The sequence below is a fragment of the Podarcis raffonei genome, chromosome 1 (assembly GCF_027172205.1).
Source record: "Podarcis raffonei isolate rPodRaf1 chromosome 1, rPodRaf1.pri, whole genome shotgun sequence".
NCBI classification, from domain to species: Eukaryota; Metazoa; Chordata; class Lepidosauria; order Squamata; family Lacertidae; genus Podarcis; species Podarcis raffonei.
Genome location: NC_070602.1, coordinates 78,142,398 through 78,160,717, shown reverse-complemented (window position 1 = coordinate 78,160,717; position 18,320 = coordinate 78,142,398). Strand labels below are relative to the sequence as shown.

The 18,320-nt window shown below is 40.6% G+C and overlaps 1 protein-coding gene across 11 annotated transcripts in view; it reads right to left on the bottom strand.

Moving 5' to 3' along the window:
* Positions 1-18,274, bottom strand: part of PPP6R3 (protein phosphatase 6 regulatory subunit 3) — a 57,456-nt gene extending 39,182 nt beyond the window's left edge. For 3 of the 11 annotated variants that reach the window (XM_053395484.1, XM_053395527.1, XM_053395563.1), the window contains exons 1-5: positions 18,088-18,200; positions 7,714-7,864; positions 4,337-4,445; positions 2,064-2,192; positions 609-735 (exon numbers count right to left, since the gene is read on the bottom strand). In XM_053395484.1, coding sequence (XP_053251459.1) covers positions 609-620 — 12 coding nt within the window. In that variant the 5' untranslated portion in view covers positions 621-735; positions 2,064-2,192; positions 4,337-4,445; positions 7,714-7,864; positions 18,088-18,200. Of the gene's footprint in view, positions 1-608; positions 736-2,063; positions 2,193-4,336; positions 4,446-7,713; positions 7,865-18,087; positions 18,201-18,256 lie in introns of those variants that run through there. The other 8 variants (XM_053395518.1, XM_053395556.1, XM_053395573.1 and 5 more) reach the window with 6 other exon arrangements.
* Positions 18,275-18,320: the final 46 nt, after the last annotated feature.

The following is an 18,320-nucleotide window of genomic DNA, read 5'->3' as shown; positions in this document are numbered from 1 at the left end:
TCAATCTGACAAGCAGTAATGTTTGTGCAGAAAGAACTTTTATAACTGAAAATATTGAATTCCATGCTATGACATCATGTGTAAATATTAGAAGGTAGAAATGGCCCAAAGCTAGCTAACCAATTAAGGTATTAGTGCACTTACAAAAGTTGCTCAAATTTCATACACAGTATAATTTACACACAAACTGAAGTCAAACATTGGCTTATTTGTCAGGCTACCGCAACCATTTCTTGTTGACAAATACAGGGTAACTTTCAATCCAAAAAGCAAGGTTCATTCTACATCTATTAAAAATAAAATCAGTTTTCCAGACTTTAACCCCAATCAAAGCAACCCGAATCTGTGAACAATAGTACTTCTGACAAAGAGTTCCAGAATAATTCCTGGGCACTAAATTTACAAACCTACACATACTTACTTGAAATTAAGTCCCACTGAACACAGTGGTGCTTACTTCCAATAATGTATGCATAGATCATGCTGCATGAAAATATTTCCCTAGTTACATTCATACATACATACATACATACATACATTTCATTGATTTTCAATGAATTGATTCAGGAAAGACTAACAGTAAGTAGCAACAAAAAAGAAAAGCATACTACTGCAAACATGTTACTGCGTTATTTCACAAACTTTCTCCCAGGCAAGCCGTATTAGGGGCTGGTTTCTCAATATGGCAGATGCTGACCAGATTATTCCATCACTTTTCAACAGGAGGCCAGGACCCTTGGAATAAGGAAAAACACCACAAAATGGATCAAAGGGCAAATCAGAGGAACCCTTAAAATAAGAGAACTTGTCTTTAATAAACCCACAGCATTAAGACTTTACTAGGTTTACAAATGTGCCAACATTCAAATAAATGTCATGGTGTTTACTACTGACACAAATGAATCTAGTGGCACTTTTCTGATTCTCATGGTGACAAATGCATAAACATGTTTCATAGACTCCACATTGCATTCAGTTATGGAGTAGTCAATTCCTTGTTCGGGACTGTATGTCTTATTAGGACCAGGCATACCCCTATTCATTCTTCAACCTTATGCACATGGCAATACATTGAAACTGTACTGGACCTGAGAACTTTGGACTTTACAGCTTGATGAGTAAAAAATGGGTGTAGCTGTAGCCCTACTGTGGCAGATAACTTCTACCTCCTTTCTTTGTGGCAGTGAAAAGAAAGGAAGAAGAACCCTTCCCAGATGGATTATGTGAGCTGGCTCTGTATTAGTATTCAACTACCAATTGTGATAAACTATTTCAAATTACTGTATGTAGCTGGTCAAACTACATCAAGTACTGAATGGTTATGTTGGAAATGTTACTTTTGAAGGTATTACTGTGAGCTGCTTTGGGTTCAACTTTGTTGTGAACTGAGAACCACTGTGCATAATTCACGATCCCCACCCATGGAGTTAGCCAAAACAGTGATTAGACACTTGGTGAATTTTCCATCCCAAACTGATGCTATCAACTGCAACATGCAGTGCTCCAATTCAGGAATAACTGATCAATACTAAACCTAAGAGCTCTGTTGGATCAGACCAAATACTCATGCAGGCCACTCTCCCATCTCCCACACTAGCCAACCTTGTGCCTATGAGAAGCCCATAAACAGGACAGGAGGGAAATAGCTCTCTCCCGCTGTTGCACCTCAGTGACTGGTATTTGAAGGCATACTTCCTGTGATCCTATCATAACTAGCAGCCATTTATAGCCTCATCTAATCCCTTTCAAAAGCAATTGAAGCTGGTGGTCAACACATCCCATTGAAGGAAGGGGTCACTAATTATATGCTTGACTACCAAACCTCATTGGAGCTCTGCATCAACATGAATAAATCTTATCTTCATCCCACGAAGCGTATCCAGTTTAGAGTCTTATTCTTTTGCTCTCCTACTCTTTTGCTGCAGAGCACCTACCATGGGGATCTTACAATTAGATCCATGTGCAAGCCAGGCTTCTTGGAAGATGATTACATAGCGCTGGTTTTCCAAAACATTGTGGAAGGGCAGAAGTTATTCAAAGGTCCAGCACTTGCAGAGCCTCACCTGATTCAGACGATTTGGAGAGGGGCCAGAAGATGGTTGTCATCTACATACTGGTGGCTTTGTGCTCCAACTCACTGAAATGACATACTGGTGACCTCATGGTCTAAATTCCCCAGTGGCTTGATATTGCTGTTAAAAAGCATGGGGAACAAGATGAAACCCAGCAGTACACTACAGCATAAGTGCCAAGGAGCTGAGCAGCAGTCCTCCAACGCCTCTCTCTTGTAGGGCCCAAAGCCATATTAAAATGGGTCTGGATAATCTTCTCCTCCCATCCTATCAGAAACTGATTATCAGATTCATAACTAACTCAACAACCCTGCCCACCTATCTCAAATGGTTTTGTAAGTGTATAGTTCCATGTAGGTTTCTATAGTTCACGTACAGGGAACAAGGTTTCCATCCATTGCTATGTTGCAAAACAATGAATTTGATATCAACAGGGCAGTTCTGGAGTAAGGTTCCATGCAATTAGGAAGTATCCTGGCAACACTATCAGTTATTATGACTTTATTGAATTGTATTAATTGTTTTGTTGAATCTGTTGCTGTTGTTTGCTTCATTTATAAGCTACTGTGTTTGGTATTATAATAACTGCAACTTTTTTTTAATGCTATTGTGAGCCACTTGCACTCAACATTTGTTGTTAGAAAAGTGGAATACAAATATTAAATCAAATCAAAATCAAACCTCTGGGCAGTTTGGAAAAATCTTACTGAATATACTAACAGGGCACAGCTGCCACATTCTTTGACAGCAGCCTTGGCAGATATAGGCAATGTGTGAAAATGGTGTGATTTATGTAGAGTTATATGGATTTTTTAATGCATCGCCATTTTCCTTTCTTTTTAGTTCATTTCCTATGTTTTTATTCCTTCTATGACATATAGGGTACACTAGTTATCTATATTATTTATATCTACTGCCCATCAAAATGTGTTTCACAATTTCTCCCCTATTGCATGCTATTGTTCTCTAAACTATGTGCAAAATTAATGAAGAGTGTTTTTTTTAAAGGATCAAAACAGATGCTGAGTTTTCTTCTTCCCATATACAACTATGATCATTTCATTGCATATTTTTAACAAGCCTGGCAATAGACACTTCTGAGTGTCATCTCAGTCCAATAATATCTTCTTCCTTTGCTGTTACTCATATATGGATAAAGTTGCCACAACTGACCCCCCTTCCAGTTCCAATCTCATTAGGATCAAACAAATTACTCACTATTTCTAACTTTAGTCTTTACAATGGTGGGCAATCAAGCCCAACCTACTTTGATCCAAAGAATTTCCATCAATGGAGTCTGGTTTGCACTAGAATAGACTGCCCATCTCAATTTAATACGACTGGCTGCGAGTCTGCAAGGAGAGACTATTCATTGCTACTTGTACATTACAACCAGATACTATGTGAACAAACAAGGAGGCATGGCTTTCAAGATCTTACAGTTTATAACCCTTTGGGACTGATATGCTAATAGGCACAGTTCCAGTTGCCACCCACAGCTGCTAGTACAGTCACCTAGCTGATGCTCTTAGCAGAACAAGGAAAGTATTAAGGGCCCTATCTCTCATACTTGCAGCAACCCCTGTTGTTTTTCTACCTGTCTTCAAATGCATCATGTTCCACTCTACAGTAGCTATGGAACTGTATGGAACTCCTTCAATACCCTAGTTGCTTGGGTGCTCAATGATTGGAAGCATGAATTACATTCTAAAAAGCTTCATCATTGCCACACCAGCTTTGATTTACAATACATACTGTAATTAATCTCGGGGTTACTTTATACATCTCCCCACAGTACTGGGTTCTCCCCAAGAACAAGGGAGGATTCTACACTACAAATCATCATCTTTCAGTCTCAATAGCACAACAGGTGTTGTTGTTTAGTCATTTAGTTGTGTCCGACTCCTCGTGACCCCATGGACCAGAGCACGCCAGGCACACCTGTCTTCCACTGCCTCAAAATATGTTCTTAGAATGATTGGTATCTGTGCTAATGTTGAACATATAGAATCCACCCACACAATGTTTCTAAGTGGTCATAGTGCTGAGTACTGTATTTACTTCTGCTCATGACCTAGAACAATGTATCTTGTTCCATAGAGCAACTCTTGGGAGCACACATTACATGAACCGAGGAGCTGCTACTTCCCTTTGTATTCTGGCGATATGTACTATCTCCTCTAGGATTACTGTACCCTCTCATCATCTTATGAAAAGCTTTCCAAAAATGATTCCTTATCTAACCAGTATCTTTGATAGGGTACCTTCACTACTTTGGAGTCTTCTCGCTCAGCTCTTCAGCGAACCTTCTGAACTGATAGCTAACTGCCACCTTCTTTCCTTCAAAAACAGCCCTCCTTGCCTCGACCACGCCTGCACATAGAATGAACTTTTGTTTTTTACTGTAATCCTCCTGTCTTAATACAAATATAAGGTAACCCACAGACCAGGTATCACAATCATATTCACCAACACAGTAACTTTTATTCAAAGAATCAAGGAATAAAGTATACAATTCACCTAAGAAAGGGAAGCCCTTTTAGTCAAAGAATGTCTGCCACTGGGTGGTATCCATCGGTACCAGTTAGCCAAACTCCTCCTATAAACCAGTGCCAATGGGCATTTGACTTGGAGGCTACATTGTGAGAATATCTGAGCTCTCCCCGCAATTGTCATTCAACTCAGTAGCTAACAAGGAAAATCCCAAGAATGTTACCTTCTACAGTAAACACACACACATTCCCAAATAACTAGCACAAGTTGGTATGATGTTCATTGTTCAAATTAACCTCTAGGTATCTTAAGAAAGTTGTACCATGCTAGGTTGGTCAACTTTCTTAACATATCTAGAGGTTAATTTGAACAATGAAGGAAGGATTTCACTGTCTAGTTGGGAGGCAAGAGTTGTTAAACAATTAGGCCACATAACCCTTGTTGATCTACTGAAAAATCACTCAGTGATCTATCAATAGATCCTGACCTACTAGCTAACCACCCCAAAGAGCTCAGTTCTGATACTAAAAATAAATTCCTGGGATGAGCATGTGCTCATAGGCACTCATGCTTCTTAGTTCTAAGAGTATGTTGCCATCCATCCCACCAGCAACTGTTTTATACCTGTCTGTGTTTCATGGGCCTCAGTTCTTGGGGGGGGGGAGGGGAGTAAATTCTACAAGGCTGAAGTGTGCCCACCCCAACCTTGAGGACATTGTTGAATAACTTTTTCCCTTGCCTTCAATGTTGTTAGATCCTCTCATGTAACTAAGATACTTTTGCATCTACTTTCCAATGAATTAACACAGAGAAGTTGGAATGCATTTCAGTATTTAAAATCTGGCTACTTAGTCGTATAAATAGAATTAACATATACCATAATGCACCCCCATCTCTCTTCCCTTTCGCATGTGCATGAGAGAGGAAGTTAGTTTAGCAGAACAATTCAATGTTAATGTTTAATAAGTTACCAACTTTTGAAGGCATGTACTTTTGAAGGAAAATATGAAGTTAAATGCTCTATTTTCAGATTACAGTAGTCACAATATGAAATCAACATTTGTCCTCAGCTTCTTGATGCTAGTTGAGCAGAACAAACCACAGCCCCCAGTTTGGACACAATACTAAGCCAGGAATTGTGGTTAATTGATCCCACTTGCACCAGGAAACTAGTGAAGTGTCAGCAATGTCAGGTAACAATTTGCTAAGAAAGCTAAGATTTCCTGTGACTTGCAAATGCAACAACGGGTTAAGAGTCACTATTTGTTTCAGGTTGCTTCTGCTTTCTTTATAAGCTCACCTTTTGGTAGCGTATGGTTGAATTACCGTATTTTTTGCTCTATAAGACTCACTTTTTCCCTCCTAAAAAGTAAGGGGAAATGTGTGCGTCTTATGGAGCGAATGCAGGCTGCGCAGCTATCCCAGAAGCCAGAACAGCAAGAGGGATCGCTGCTTTCGCTGTGCAGCAATCCCTCTTGCTGTTCTGGCTTCTGGGATTCAGAATATTTTTTTTTCTTGTTTTCCTCCTCCAAAAACTAGGTGCGTCTTATGGTCTGGTGCGTCTTATAGAGCAAAAAATACGGTACATTGCCAGCTTTCAAATTTGTGCTAAGCAGGGACCTGCATGCAGAAATATAGTACCCATCTTAAGACAGACAAGAGTGTCTGGAATCAGTCACTGCCTGGGCTGAGGGAAGAAATGCAAGCTTAATCCCTTTATGACACATTGTTGGTGAGGAATTTACCATACTACAGAACTGTGTTCACCTGTTTCTGGACAGGTCACGCATGGTTTTGGACCCAGCATTGGTCTTCAGACGTTCAAGTAGCCTTTGTAGCCTGAAGCACCTTTCACCAAATTTGGTTGGTGCACCAGCTTCCTGAGGAAGTAGGTCTTATTCCATTACCCTTATTTTAGTTGCATTCAGATTAAGCTGCAGTGTCTTGCGACCTCCAAAAAGTGCCCCAAAGACCACCTCCTCTTGTAAAGACCTACCCATTTTAGGAGATCAAAATCCTAGCTTCAGGTGCCCACACTGTTATGAGTTAGGCAGGCCGCAAATGGAAATAGTGCCTTTCAGTTGTGAACACCCTTCAAAGAGGTGCAGCAAACATGCTAACAAGTACTGCTGGCATTCTGAAGGCCATTTACCACCTTACATTAAGCCACAAGAGTGCTCATACAAAATCATTTCCTCGCAAAGAAGGAACCTAACATTTAGAATTTATACAAGTAACCACAAACACTTGGCAGTGTGAAGCTTTCTCATCCTCTGTCCAAAGAAGCAGGGAAAAGTTGCTCAAAGTAGCCTAACTGGACATTTAAACCTAGCTCAGAAACACAGGCATGGTTAAATAAGTAACAAGTAAAATATCTAAGCAGTATTCTCTCCAAATGTTACATTAGCAAATAACATCAGCAATGGCAAATGTGAACACTCTCCTCTATGTCACCATTTTAACATATAATAATTTTCAAAAACTTGTCACTATGTGCTTGACTTCTCTAGCTTTTAGGGAGGTACTTCCGCCTTCTAATGGGGGCAAGAAAAGCAGCAGATATTCAATTAATGCAAGCTAGTTAAATTGAAACTCAATCATGCAGCACTGTCACAATAATTAAGAATCTAAACAAATCACACGATACTGATAAGTCACCTCCCAACTCACCAGAAAAACTATCTTTAAGTAATGTTGAGGAAGCATCAAGAAGCAAACTTCAGTTAAAGGCAAAACCATTTCCACATAAAGGAATTAAACCCAGACAATCCTATTCAATCAGATTTAGTATAGTGAACATGCACTTGACTTGATCATGGATTATTTTCCAGTGACCCAGGGCTTCAATTCCTGTTCCAAAACAGGACTTACAGATCAGGTTATGTGCCATTTTTGTAAACATGCACAAAAAAACTTGCAGTGTTGATGCCGTATTGATCCTAAATTGAATTTAAGTCATTAGTAATGGAGATAAAACTGCATGTGTAGCTAAGGGCTTCAAAAGAAAAAAAGGGGGGGAGCAAAGAGCAAGGAATAAAGTTATTGGAAGAATGCCTAAAGCATTGTGTTTAGCCAATATTTAGGGGAAGACGCAAAAACCAAAACATTAAGCAACATCTGCAAAGGCATACTAGCTGGTATTTCTTACCTGTTAACAGAAAATTTTAAAAAGGAAAAAAAAATGTATTCTTTGTGGCTCCTTGCCCATTACAGGGTATCCAGGCAGCAGCAAAATCTTTAAATCTACAGTATTAGCAGATTAGCAGGCTGAATTAGGTTAAGATGAAGCCGATTTCTTCCTATGAGAAAACACAATACAATTTTATAATGTCAACACAATTTCATTAGTGAAGTCAATAATGAACACCTCAATGATGGAATATATTGAGAGCTAGTAACATGAGAGCAATTTAATCAGGGTAACGTCTCTCACATATTTTACACAACGGTAGAGAGAAAAGCTTAAACTGTACTTGGAGAAACTGCTGAGGCTTTTTGCAGGAACCATAATGTTTCAATAATCACCAAAGCAAAGGTACCCAATTTAACTCTTCCCCCATTTCAATTGCTAGTATTCTCAAACATCATTATTCCCCCCCTCCCAAACACGCACTGCATTTAAAAAAGCAGTTTGGTATGGATTATGAACATTAATCAAAATAACATGCAGTTTTTATTTATAGTTCTAAGCAGTGTTAGAAAGATATAAAAACTAGGCGCTAAATGGCACCTTAAACCTAGATTATGGGCGCAACAACGGAAAGTCTAGGCATGCTTTTTTATAACAAGAATACAAAGCTGAAAATGTATGAACTGCAGCTAAAATATTATGTTCATTTTTCACAAAGTCTAGTCCTTCCCCTGTCCACCACCCTAATATTCTTAAGAGGGTCTCTTCTCATAGAGTATCTGGAAGTGGGGAGGCAGAAAAAGGTCCTCCTTTCCTTCCACTTTGCAGTTTTAATCTGAAATCTTAGGTGCAGTACTGCACCCAGAGCTAATGAAATTCCCTGTCCCAAAATGCTCCTAGGACAAGTTTTGAACACTGGTTCTAAGTCTTTCAATTCTAAAAGGGATAGAAATTCAGAACTACTATATGCTTTTGTACATCATGTGGTATTAAAATCAACGATATGAATGGCATCCAGGATCAAAACAAGTGGACAACTCAATCATTGTTTAACCAAAGGGACTGTGTTGGGTGGTAGTTCTTGAACAGCAGCATACATGGAAAACCACTTTTGAAGCAAGGAGCCTTTCAGGAGCAGTTTATTACCGTATGTGGTAGGTAATGTCCACTCGTAGGGGAAACAGAACATCAGGTATGCCCAAGCATACCCCAAGTACTCCTTTTGATCCTGAGCATTATAATCACCAGAACAACTGCAATAGTTCATTACTATTAGCCCTCCATATTCTGTCTTTCAATACTGATTTACATGGGACAGTATAATAACCAAATCATACAATTTCCTTATTTAATAAATGGGTACCACATTCTCTAAGGAAATGAGAGCCAAAACACACATTTACAAAGCTGTAATTTCCAGAATTGTACGGGTTCAGTGAGTTTACATTTATAATGGAAATGTTGTTTCTGCTGAGTGCCCTCAGATACTAATGACCTCTTTCAATTTAAGCAGCAAATAGGATAATGAGTCTTCAAACCAAATGTCAATGCAAAAAATTGTTGAATAATCACTTTTACTAGATAAAGATAGAATGTTTCAAAGCAGTCCTTTTTGCTGGAGATTAAAAACGAGTTTCCAATAACATGATTCATTTATTTCCTGAATGAGAATGAATGCTAATTGGTTATGATCTGGAACTAAATAAAGCCTTGATGCTGTGTAGAAACATAATTTATAAACCTCCGGTCAGAAGTCCTAATCACACACTTTAAGGGAGCAAGAGGAATATTTGTGAAATTAAGGGTTTCTGTTCAGCATTCCCTGTATACATGGAAACATAACCAAGTAAGAGAATTTCTTCAAAGACCAAGAGCCAAACTAGGTACTCATGAGTCATGAACAATCCCAACAAAAGCTGTTTGAGAACAGAAATACAGTTTTGGGGCAACAAATGTAATCAGAGTAGAGGAAGTAGACAGGTGGGTAAAAGTTGTTTTGAAAATAGCAACTCTCCATTATTGCACTGATCTAACACAACAGTTGCATTTCAATTTTTCAAAAGACCCTCAGGAGTGATTATTAGTTATTCAGTGCCTACATTTTTCCAGAAGCAAAGGCCAGTAGTAACTGGGTGGAATAGTGCTCCTTCATGGCATCAGGAATCAATGGGTTTGGTGGGGAGAAATAATTTCTTTTCTGAACAGTTTCCAAACATATATAGAATACCTACATGTATAAAAACATTTTAGAACATATATATAAAAGCAATACAAATACCAACCCTACTTAAAAGCCTGTTGAAAAAGTAAAATCTTCAAAAGACAATAGAGGAGGTTTGAGTCTGAAATATAACAGGGGTTCCAAAGCGTAGGTGCTGTAACACTAGCGACCTGGAATTCTTGAAACCTTTATAATTGTTTATTTTTATCCTTCCCTGACAAGATACATGCATTTTAGGAAAACTGGTTTCCACAATACCTCCAACATTACTATATGGTCACTCTGTAGGAGTCTGGAGAATGGACATGAAAGGATGAAGGTGGCCAAAAATGACTCCTTGAAAGTTTTTATAAGTCAGTGATCAAGCATGCCTACTGCCTTATTATGTAAATTACTCTTTTTCTCAGCTTTTTATGGAAATGAGTGCTTGAAATTGTGGAAGTCAGAAGGACATGTAATAAATTTCATAATAAAAAACCCCAGAGATACTAGGTTCCTTACAGTTCAGCAGCTTGTAGCTTAAGGACCACCTCTCCCCATATGAACTGACCCAGGCTCTAAGATCATCATCTGAGGCCCATCTTTGTGTGCCTTCTTCACACAAGGTTGATAGGGTGGCAACACAAGAACAGGCCTTTTCTGTAGTGGCTCCCCCAGTTGTGGAATGCTCTCCCCAGGGAAGTTCGACTGGCGTCTTCATTATACACCTTAGGCACCAAGAGAAAATGTTCCTCTTCAACCAAGCCTTAGGCTGATTAACATCCTATTCCCTTTTAAAGGTTTGTTGGAGGGGGAGGGGCTTATTGGTTTGCTTTTATTATGTATTTTGTGTTTTTTAACTTGTATTTTTATGTTGTGAACTGCCTCGAGATCTATGGGTGAAGGGTGGTATACATTTTTAAATTAATAATAACAACATTTAACAGAAACTTGGGGGGAAATCAATTTGTAATTATTGTCTGAAAAAGTGTATATACCAGACTAAATTCTATGATAAGAAACTGACTTCTGAAATAGAAAGCTTACAGTGGTACCTCCGGTTAAGAACTTAGTTCGTTCCGGAGTTCGTTCTTAACCTGAAGCACCACTTTAGCTAATGGGGCCTCCTGCTGCTGCTGTGCTGCCGGAGCACGATTTCTGTTCTTATCCTGAAGCAAAGTTCTTAACCCGAGGTACTATTTCTGGGTTAGCGGAGTCTGTAACCTGAAGCGTCTGTAACCTGAAGTGTATGTAACCTGAGGTACCACTGTACTTTAAAAACAAGTATTGTGTTCCCTCCCCACAAAAACCATTTTTCCAGAGGAGGGGGGAGCCCTGGAAAAAACCAGAAAAACAGTATTTGCAGAAGTGGGGCTTCAGATTTTTTTAAAAATAAAAAAATACATCTCTATCCAGGAGAGCTAGGGAACAGCTGGAAAGAGAATGCCATATTTAGCCAAAATGACTCATCATCCCCTTCCAAATGAAGGGATGCAGCACCTGAGAGCACTAGCGGAACAGCTTTGGGAAACAGAGGCAGAGCCACATAGGTAGCAGAATGAGAGCAGTAAGCTAAAAACATCTGGGGGAGATATAAGGTACACAAACTATTTGTTCCCAAGTATGTCCGAGTGGTTTATTTTTAAATAAAACAAATTAAACTACTACAAAAACTCCAGACATCCAGCGCTACCTCCCTCCAAAGGAACCTAAATCTGGGTAAATTGAAACATCCCCTGAAACTTCTCAATACTTATGAAACCAAGATCATTGGTCCAATTCAGCAAGGATAATTCCTCAGCCGATTTTTTTCTCACACACAGGGTTTCTGAAGGGAGTCTGTACTCTGGGTTCTTCTAAGCAGTCCTCAACCCCTTACACGGGACTTACAATACTATAAAAACAAGTAGCAATTAACCATTTCTTTGGCAAAGGCAAACCTCCGATTCATGAGGATCTTGAGGCTGAGGGCTTTCAACCGGGCCCAGCCCTTCAAAGCACAAGTAACCAGAGAAACAACTGGCTCATGGAAACTGCATGTTCTGAGGAAACGATGGGGGTGAGGTGGAGGGAGGAGAACAGTGTGAGAAGAACTAGGCTAAACATATACTGACTTGTAAAAAGATCTGTACAAGTGTGCTTATGCCTTTTAACCTTGTTAGAGCTGTATTTCATTTCAACTTCAACTCCAACCATGATGCATTTGAAACTCAGCTCAAACCAGTGACCAAAAGAACATTTCCCCCCTCAAATATATATTCCTAGGTTTAACTGCAAATGAAGCCATGGTTCCCCTATCTACCCAAAGGTATCGTTATTTTATTATAGTTTAGGTTGAGCAGATGTCTACAACACCATTGCTGTTAGAAGACCATGAAATTGCTACCAGAAAGAGCACCTTCACTATAACATCAAAACAAGAATAGTATCATGGAATTGCAGAGTTAGAAGGAACTATGAGGTTCATCTAGTTCAACCCTCTGCAATGCCGGAATCTTTAACCTAACATGGGGCTTGAACCCACAACCCTGAGATTAAGAGTCTCATGCTCTACCAATTAAGGTATGTTCTACAAATAGTCCACTAGGACAGGTAGTGTACAAACCTTTTAGATCCATTTCAAGCATGGTGGTTCTAGTGAAACATCTGAAGGCAGTGGAAACATAGGGCTCTGAAGTTCACTCTGAAGTTCAAGAGCAGACTATTTAGGCACACAGTACTCCCAGGTTTTTTTCCTGCAGTAGTGTTTGTTCTACTTCAAGTTATCCTTAAAAGACTCAATAATTTTTAGACGAGCCCTGCTGGATCAGACCAAAGACCTACCTTGTCCTGCATCCTGTTCTCAGTGGGAAACCAGAAGCCTATGGGAAGCCTGCCATACCTGAGGATAACACCACTCGCCCTACTTGTGATTCCCAGCAACTGGTATTCAGAGGCATACAGACAATGGACACAGTATAGCCATCATGGTGAGTAGCCAGTGAATACCTCCTTCTCAATGAATTAAACCTCTTTTGAAGCCATCCAAACTGGTAACCTTATTCCATAGATTAACTATATGCTATGTGAAGAGGTACTTTCTTTTGTCTGTCCTAAATCTTCCAACATGCAGCTTTATTGGATGGCCACTGGTTCTATAATAAAGGAGAAAAACTTCTCTTTATTACATCATTCATAATCTTATACACCTCTCATGTCCCCTCTTTCTTGTGTTTTTCTGTAAACTAAAAAAGCCCCAAACATTGTAATCTTTCCTCACAGAAGAGCTGCTCCAGCCCACTGATCATTTTGACTGACCTTCTCTAAAAAATTTCCAGCTCTACAACAGCCTCTTTTTGAGGTACAACAACCAGCACTCTACAGAATATTCAAAGTTCATTGTATAGATTTGTATAACGGCACTGTACTAGCAGTTTTATTTTCAATCCTTTTCTAATGATCCCAAATAGGAAACCTGCACTTTTCATATCACCTCAAGTTGTCCACTACTGGCCCAAGGTCAGTCACTACCAATTTAGCCACCATTATAAAACATGAATCACTTCACAGACCGGTACTTGCTTTCATTGAATTTCATTTGCCATTTTAACACCCTATCACTCAGTCTAGAGATCCCTTTGGAATGACTCCTAACCACTTTTTGTTTTTACCACTTTCAATAATTTGGTATCATTACCCAACTTGGCCACTTTCATTGCTCATCTTCAGAGATGCATACCATTTTTTGGGCAACTTTTCCCAGCACATCAAGTCTAAATAAGTGTAAAGCAGCATTAACAATTATAACATGTTTCTCACTTGGGAAATGTTGTTCCTAACCCATCACTTAGGCATGACCTACTAGCACTTAGGCTATACTACAGTATTCCAAGTTCTTACCAGCATGTGAAAATGCAAAGGACTTACACACAGAGATATCAGTCTTATATTCAAGAATTAATCCAGAACAAACTGCTATTCTGAATTCTATATACAAACCAGTTGCTCTGTTGGCACCAGTCTGCCTCGAGAGACAACAGAGTGCGCCTCCAGTGGCTAAGCCTAACTGCTGCCCTAGTAGCAACTTGGGGTACAAGCCTAGCAGTGTGTATTGAGGTCTTGGGCTGCCTAGAAAACAAGACCCTCCTCTCGGCCTCACTGACGTGGTCCTAAAGAAAGCAGAGCAATACATTGGTGTCAGGTTGGCTGCAGCAGCTGACAGGAGGCATACACAGTGCCATGCAACCATTTTAGGGACTCCACTCTGGATGGAGTCCCTGTGTATGGTTTTGTGTAGCCTCTTCTTCTCCTAAATGTATTCAGCAAGGCAGCAGAGGTTTAGGATAGAAGTTTCCCTTCTCCTAGGTGGGCTACCTTCCCAGGTTGACGTGCCCCACTTCCCTCTACAGCACATGCAGAAATTGGCTTCTTGACTATTGGACCCACTTTTGGTCTTGTCTGCTCAATCCACCAGAGCCTGTCTTTGCATGCAAGGGAAGTCTCTAACTCACCAAAGGTTTAAGACCCATCAGCTACCCTTGCCCAGTTTAGCCAGCCAGTTGAAGCCATTTCATGGGGTGTGTCCACTTGCTGTCGCTTGCTGACAGCTTCTAGGAGCCAGAGGTAAGAGCTAAGTGCAGGGTGGGGACCAAAGGTGGACAAGCTGCCCCAGAAGGAGCACAACATGTCCCCCACAAGAGGTAGTATCCCGCCCCTAACACCTCATACACTCAAACTACCCCTAACACCCCATATACCCCACCAGTTGCTCTAGTTAATATATTTGCAGTGGAGACTGGTATTACTGGTTTAGTGTGCATTTTGGCTGCATTTATGTAAGCCAGACTTGATCTTTTACCAATAAATTGATTAACTGTGTCCTTGTGATGCCCTTCACTAAAGCGATCAATCTGAACCTACAAAATCATTCACGTAATCATAATTCCACATCGCCTTTTAAACATTCTCCAGTATCACCTTTTCATGCTCAAAAATCCAACACTGTTAGATCCAATATGCATTTTTAGATCAAACATAAGTAAACCCCAATCTCAAATTCAATCTTAATGACAAGGTCAAAAGCTAGGCTTTATGTTTTACAGTAAATTAAGAGTGATACTAAATGAAATGCTTGAGATTTGTGATTCATCTCCCATTGCCACAGATCTCTTTTGAATATACCCACAGAGGCTCCTAGACTGCATCAAGACCACAGCACAAAGGGACTTTAACTCTTTCCTGTATGCCATTTTGCAAATGCAAATCATGCCTCTCCCAGCCAAAACATGTCTGATATTTGACCCACTATGAGAAGCTGTAAGCATACCTGTGAATTTTCTCCATTTGTGTAAGCAGTAGCTGAAAGGTGGGCAGAGATTACCCCAAGAAAAAGGCATATGGAGAAGGTTCAAAAATCCCCCAGAGCCCTCATGGCTACTTTTAAGAGAAAATGTAAGTTTTGACCACAGATCTGTCTGTTTTAGGACTAAGAGTAAAGGTTAGTTTCATTAACCTACTACTGTATTGCAGAAGCATAGCACCACTAACTTTCAAAAGTAATTTTCACCCTACATAGGACTGAATCAGCTTTGACATTAGCTGATTTCACTGGGTTTAGGCATGTCTTCTATCTAGGATTGGGAGCACGAAGCATTTTGTAACTCAATTTCCAGAACGGTTCCAGTGTCACATGTGAAAGTCTTTTCATTTATCCCACTTCCAGAATAACAGCATTTAACCTATGCTGGCTAGAATATACATTAGAACTGACTCTTGGATTCTTGCTCAAGTAAACAGTGCAATCCTATACCTATCTACTCTAATGTAATATTCATTTGAGTTCAATGGGACTTATTCCCAAATTTGTGGGTACCGAAGTGTTTGTAACCCGAAGCGTTTGTACCACTGTATAGGATTGCAGCCTTAGTTGTGAAAAGTGAAAAAATGCCTTCATCCTCTGTCTCCTATGACATGCAAGAAATGGTGTTTATCTAGTAATATTTCCATCCTATTTAAGCCTTGAAAATACAAACAATTTATCTCCAACAGAAGTTTTAAATTATTTAAAGGTTTTCATCTTTCCCTTCAAATTCTTAAATACTGAAATAATCAAAAGTTGGAAGAACTTTATGGTCACCTAATCTATGTAAAGGCCATTATTTTCCACAACTGATGCTACAACTTATTTTTAGCCTGGAATATATCACTTGCAGGTGTTAATGTCACTTTGAGATTTGTATGAAAAGCAGGATGAAAATAAAATAGATTGATAGTGGAAATGGTAAAGTATTCTATTTAAAATGAATTGTATGCTCTAGCTAGCTAATGTAGGTTACCCTCCATTCTACTAACAGAGGCGAGAGGTGAAAGAGCCACTGGAAGTACCATCTGTGGAAACAGAATTAAAGAATTCAAATCTAGAAAGCAAATGCATAGCACATCAAGAAAGCTGCACCATTTCTTAATGTGCCTGTAGTAGGAAAGGTTGTGCTTACAGATTGCTCAAGCCAATAAGGATACCACGATACAAGAGAAAATATGAAAAAAAATCAGTCATCGGTCAATATGGAAAACAACCCTTCCTGACCCTAATCTGGCTGGAAGTACATGCAGAATTAGATACTAAAGCATAGGTATCTGAGCACTCCAAACATTTTTTTGGTAATTTTTAGTAGTAACCCATTTTATCCTTTGAGCAATTATTTATTATTCAAGTCTAGTTCTACTTAGTCTCTTATCTTCCTTTTACTCCACTAATGTTGTCAGCAAGACTCTTTCCCTCAATACCTTCCCCATGGAAACCATCAAAATAATGAAGGACCTCTATCAGGCTGATCAATTGCCCCACTAGCAAAAGTTCAAAAATTAGTGGAGTTCAGATGTTAGTATTACTAATTAAACTCATAGCTTCCACAGGACAGCATTATCACAAACATTGCACAATGTTACTAACACAAGTACTGTACATAGTTTAAAATGAAACTTCCAGTTCTAGTAGAAAAAAATGTTGCAATATCTATTAGAATGCAAGAGTACATAAAGAACTCTCCTCGATTTTAAATCAAGGATTGTTGCAGGAAGTTGTTGTTTTTACTAAGTTTCTCAATCTAAAAATAGTTAAGTATTACTTGAAAAAGCAGCCAATTAACACTTTCCCTCTAACTTTGTCCCGGCCAGGAAAAAGGACGCGTCGGAGCAGAGGAAGTATCTAACAACCTAGAACGCGCTTTATTTGTGCGGGATAAAAACTTTAAATCCCGCCCAAAGTGTTTGCCTGAAGCAGGATGCTCGTATCCCGCTCTATTAATACAGTCATATCACAGCAGCTGCTGCAGGAAACCGCAAACGAGCTCCCACCACCCAAGTTCACATCCCAGAAGCCAAACGCACAAGACCTTCTTGCTACCCTTTAAGCAAAGGTTCATTTCACATCTTCGCTCAGCCAAGGAAGCGAGTCCAAAGGTTGTTTACGGGGAAAAGAGGTCATCCTACTACAACAATTTCCCCCCTTTCTTTTTGTAGGAAAGACGGGAAAGGATATAAATGGGAATTTCTACACTCCCTCCCACCCCTCAAAAGAAGCCCAGAGGACTTCGCACACTGGCCCAGAGTCTCCCCAAGGGGGGAAAGAACGAGGGAATGGGAGGACGTGGGGTGCGGGCAGGGGGTCCCCAATACCCGCTCATTCTTTCGGAGAAGGCGGCGGCAGCAACCAACGACCCCCCCCCCAAGGCCTTCAGGAGAAGAAAAGGCTTCGGGGGCTCCCTTCCTTTCCACCCCTCCTCACATGGTAGAATGAGGGAGGCGGGAGGGGAAGAGACGCAGGCCGCTGCGACGCAGAATTGGGGGACTGCGGGGGACACAACTCAGGAAGCAAAACAAACCGAGGCGCTTAGGCCGCTGCTGGGAGGTGAGGGGTGAGAGAGACGGAGAAAGGAAGGCCTCATCCCGCTTCCCTATGGGATCCAGGCCGGGAAAGAGAGGCTGTGGCTGACAGGGGCGACTAAGCGGCGGGGGGAGGGGAGGACTATCTCCCACTCAAGCGGTTCCTCGGCCTCCCCGGCCCCCACCCGATCCCTCAGAGGGAAGAAGGAACGAAGCCCCCCCCCCATCCCGCCTTTACTGTCCTCGAGCCTCGTGAAGAACAATTAAACTCGAGGCGCTGAAATGGGCCCAACGCACAACCCCCCCGCCTCCTCAAGCGCGCCTCTTACCCCCCCTCCTGGCGGACCCCCCCGCTCAGGCGGGAAAAGTACTGCTCGCCACCATCACCGACTCTTCAAGATGGCGGACATATCAGCTCCTTCGAGTCCTCCTCTGTCCCCATCCCCCCCATTCCTGCCAATCAACCCTCTAAGGCTCACACCTTTCCTCATCAATCACCTCTTCTATTGGACAATGGCAAAAGCCTCTGTTTGCTACTGGTTCCAACGTGTCGTCGATCACA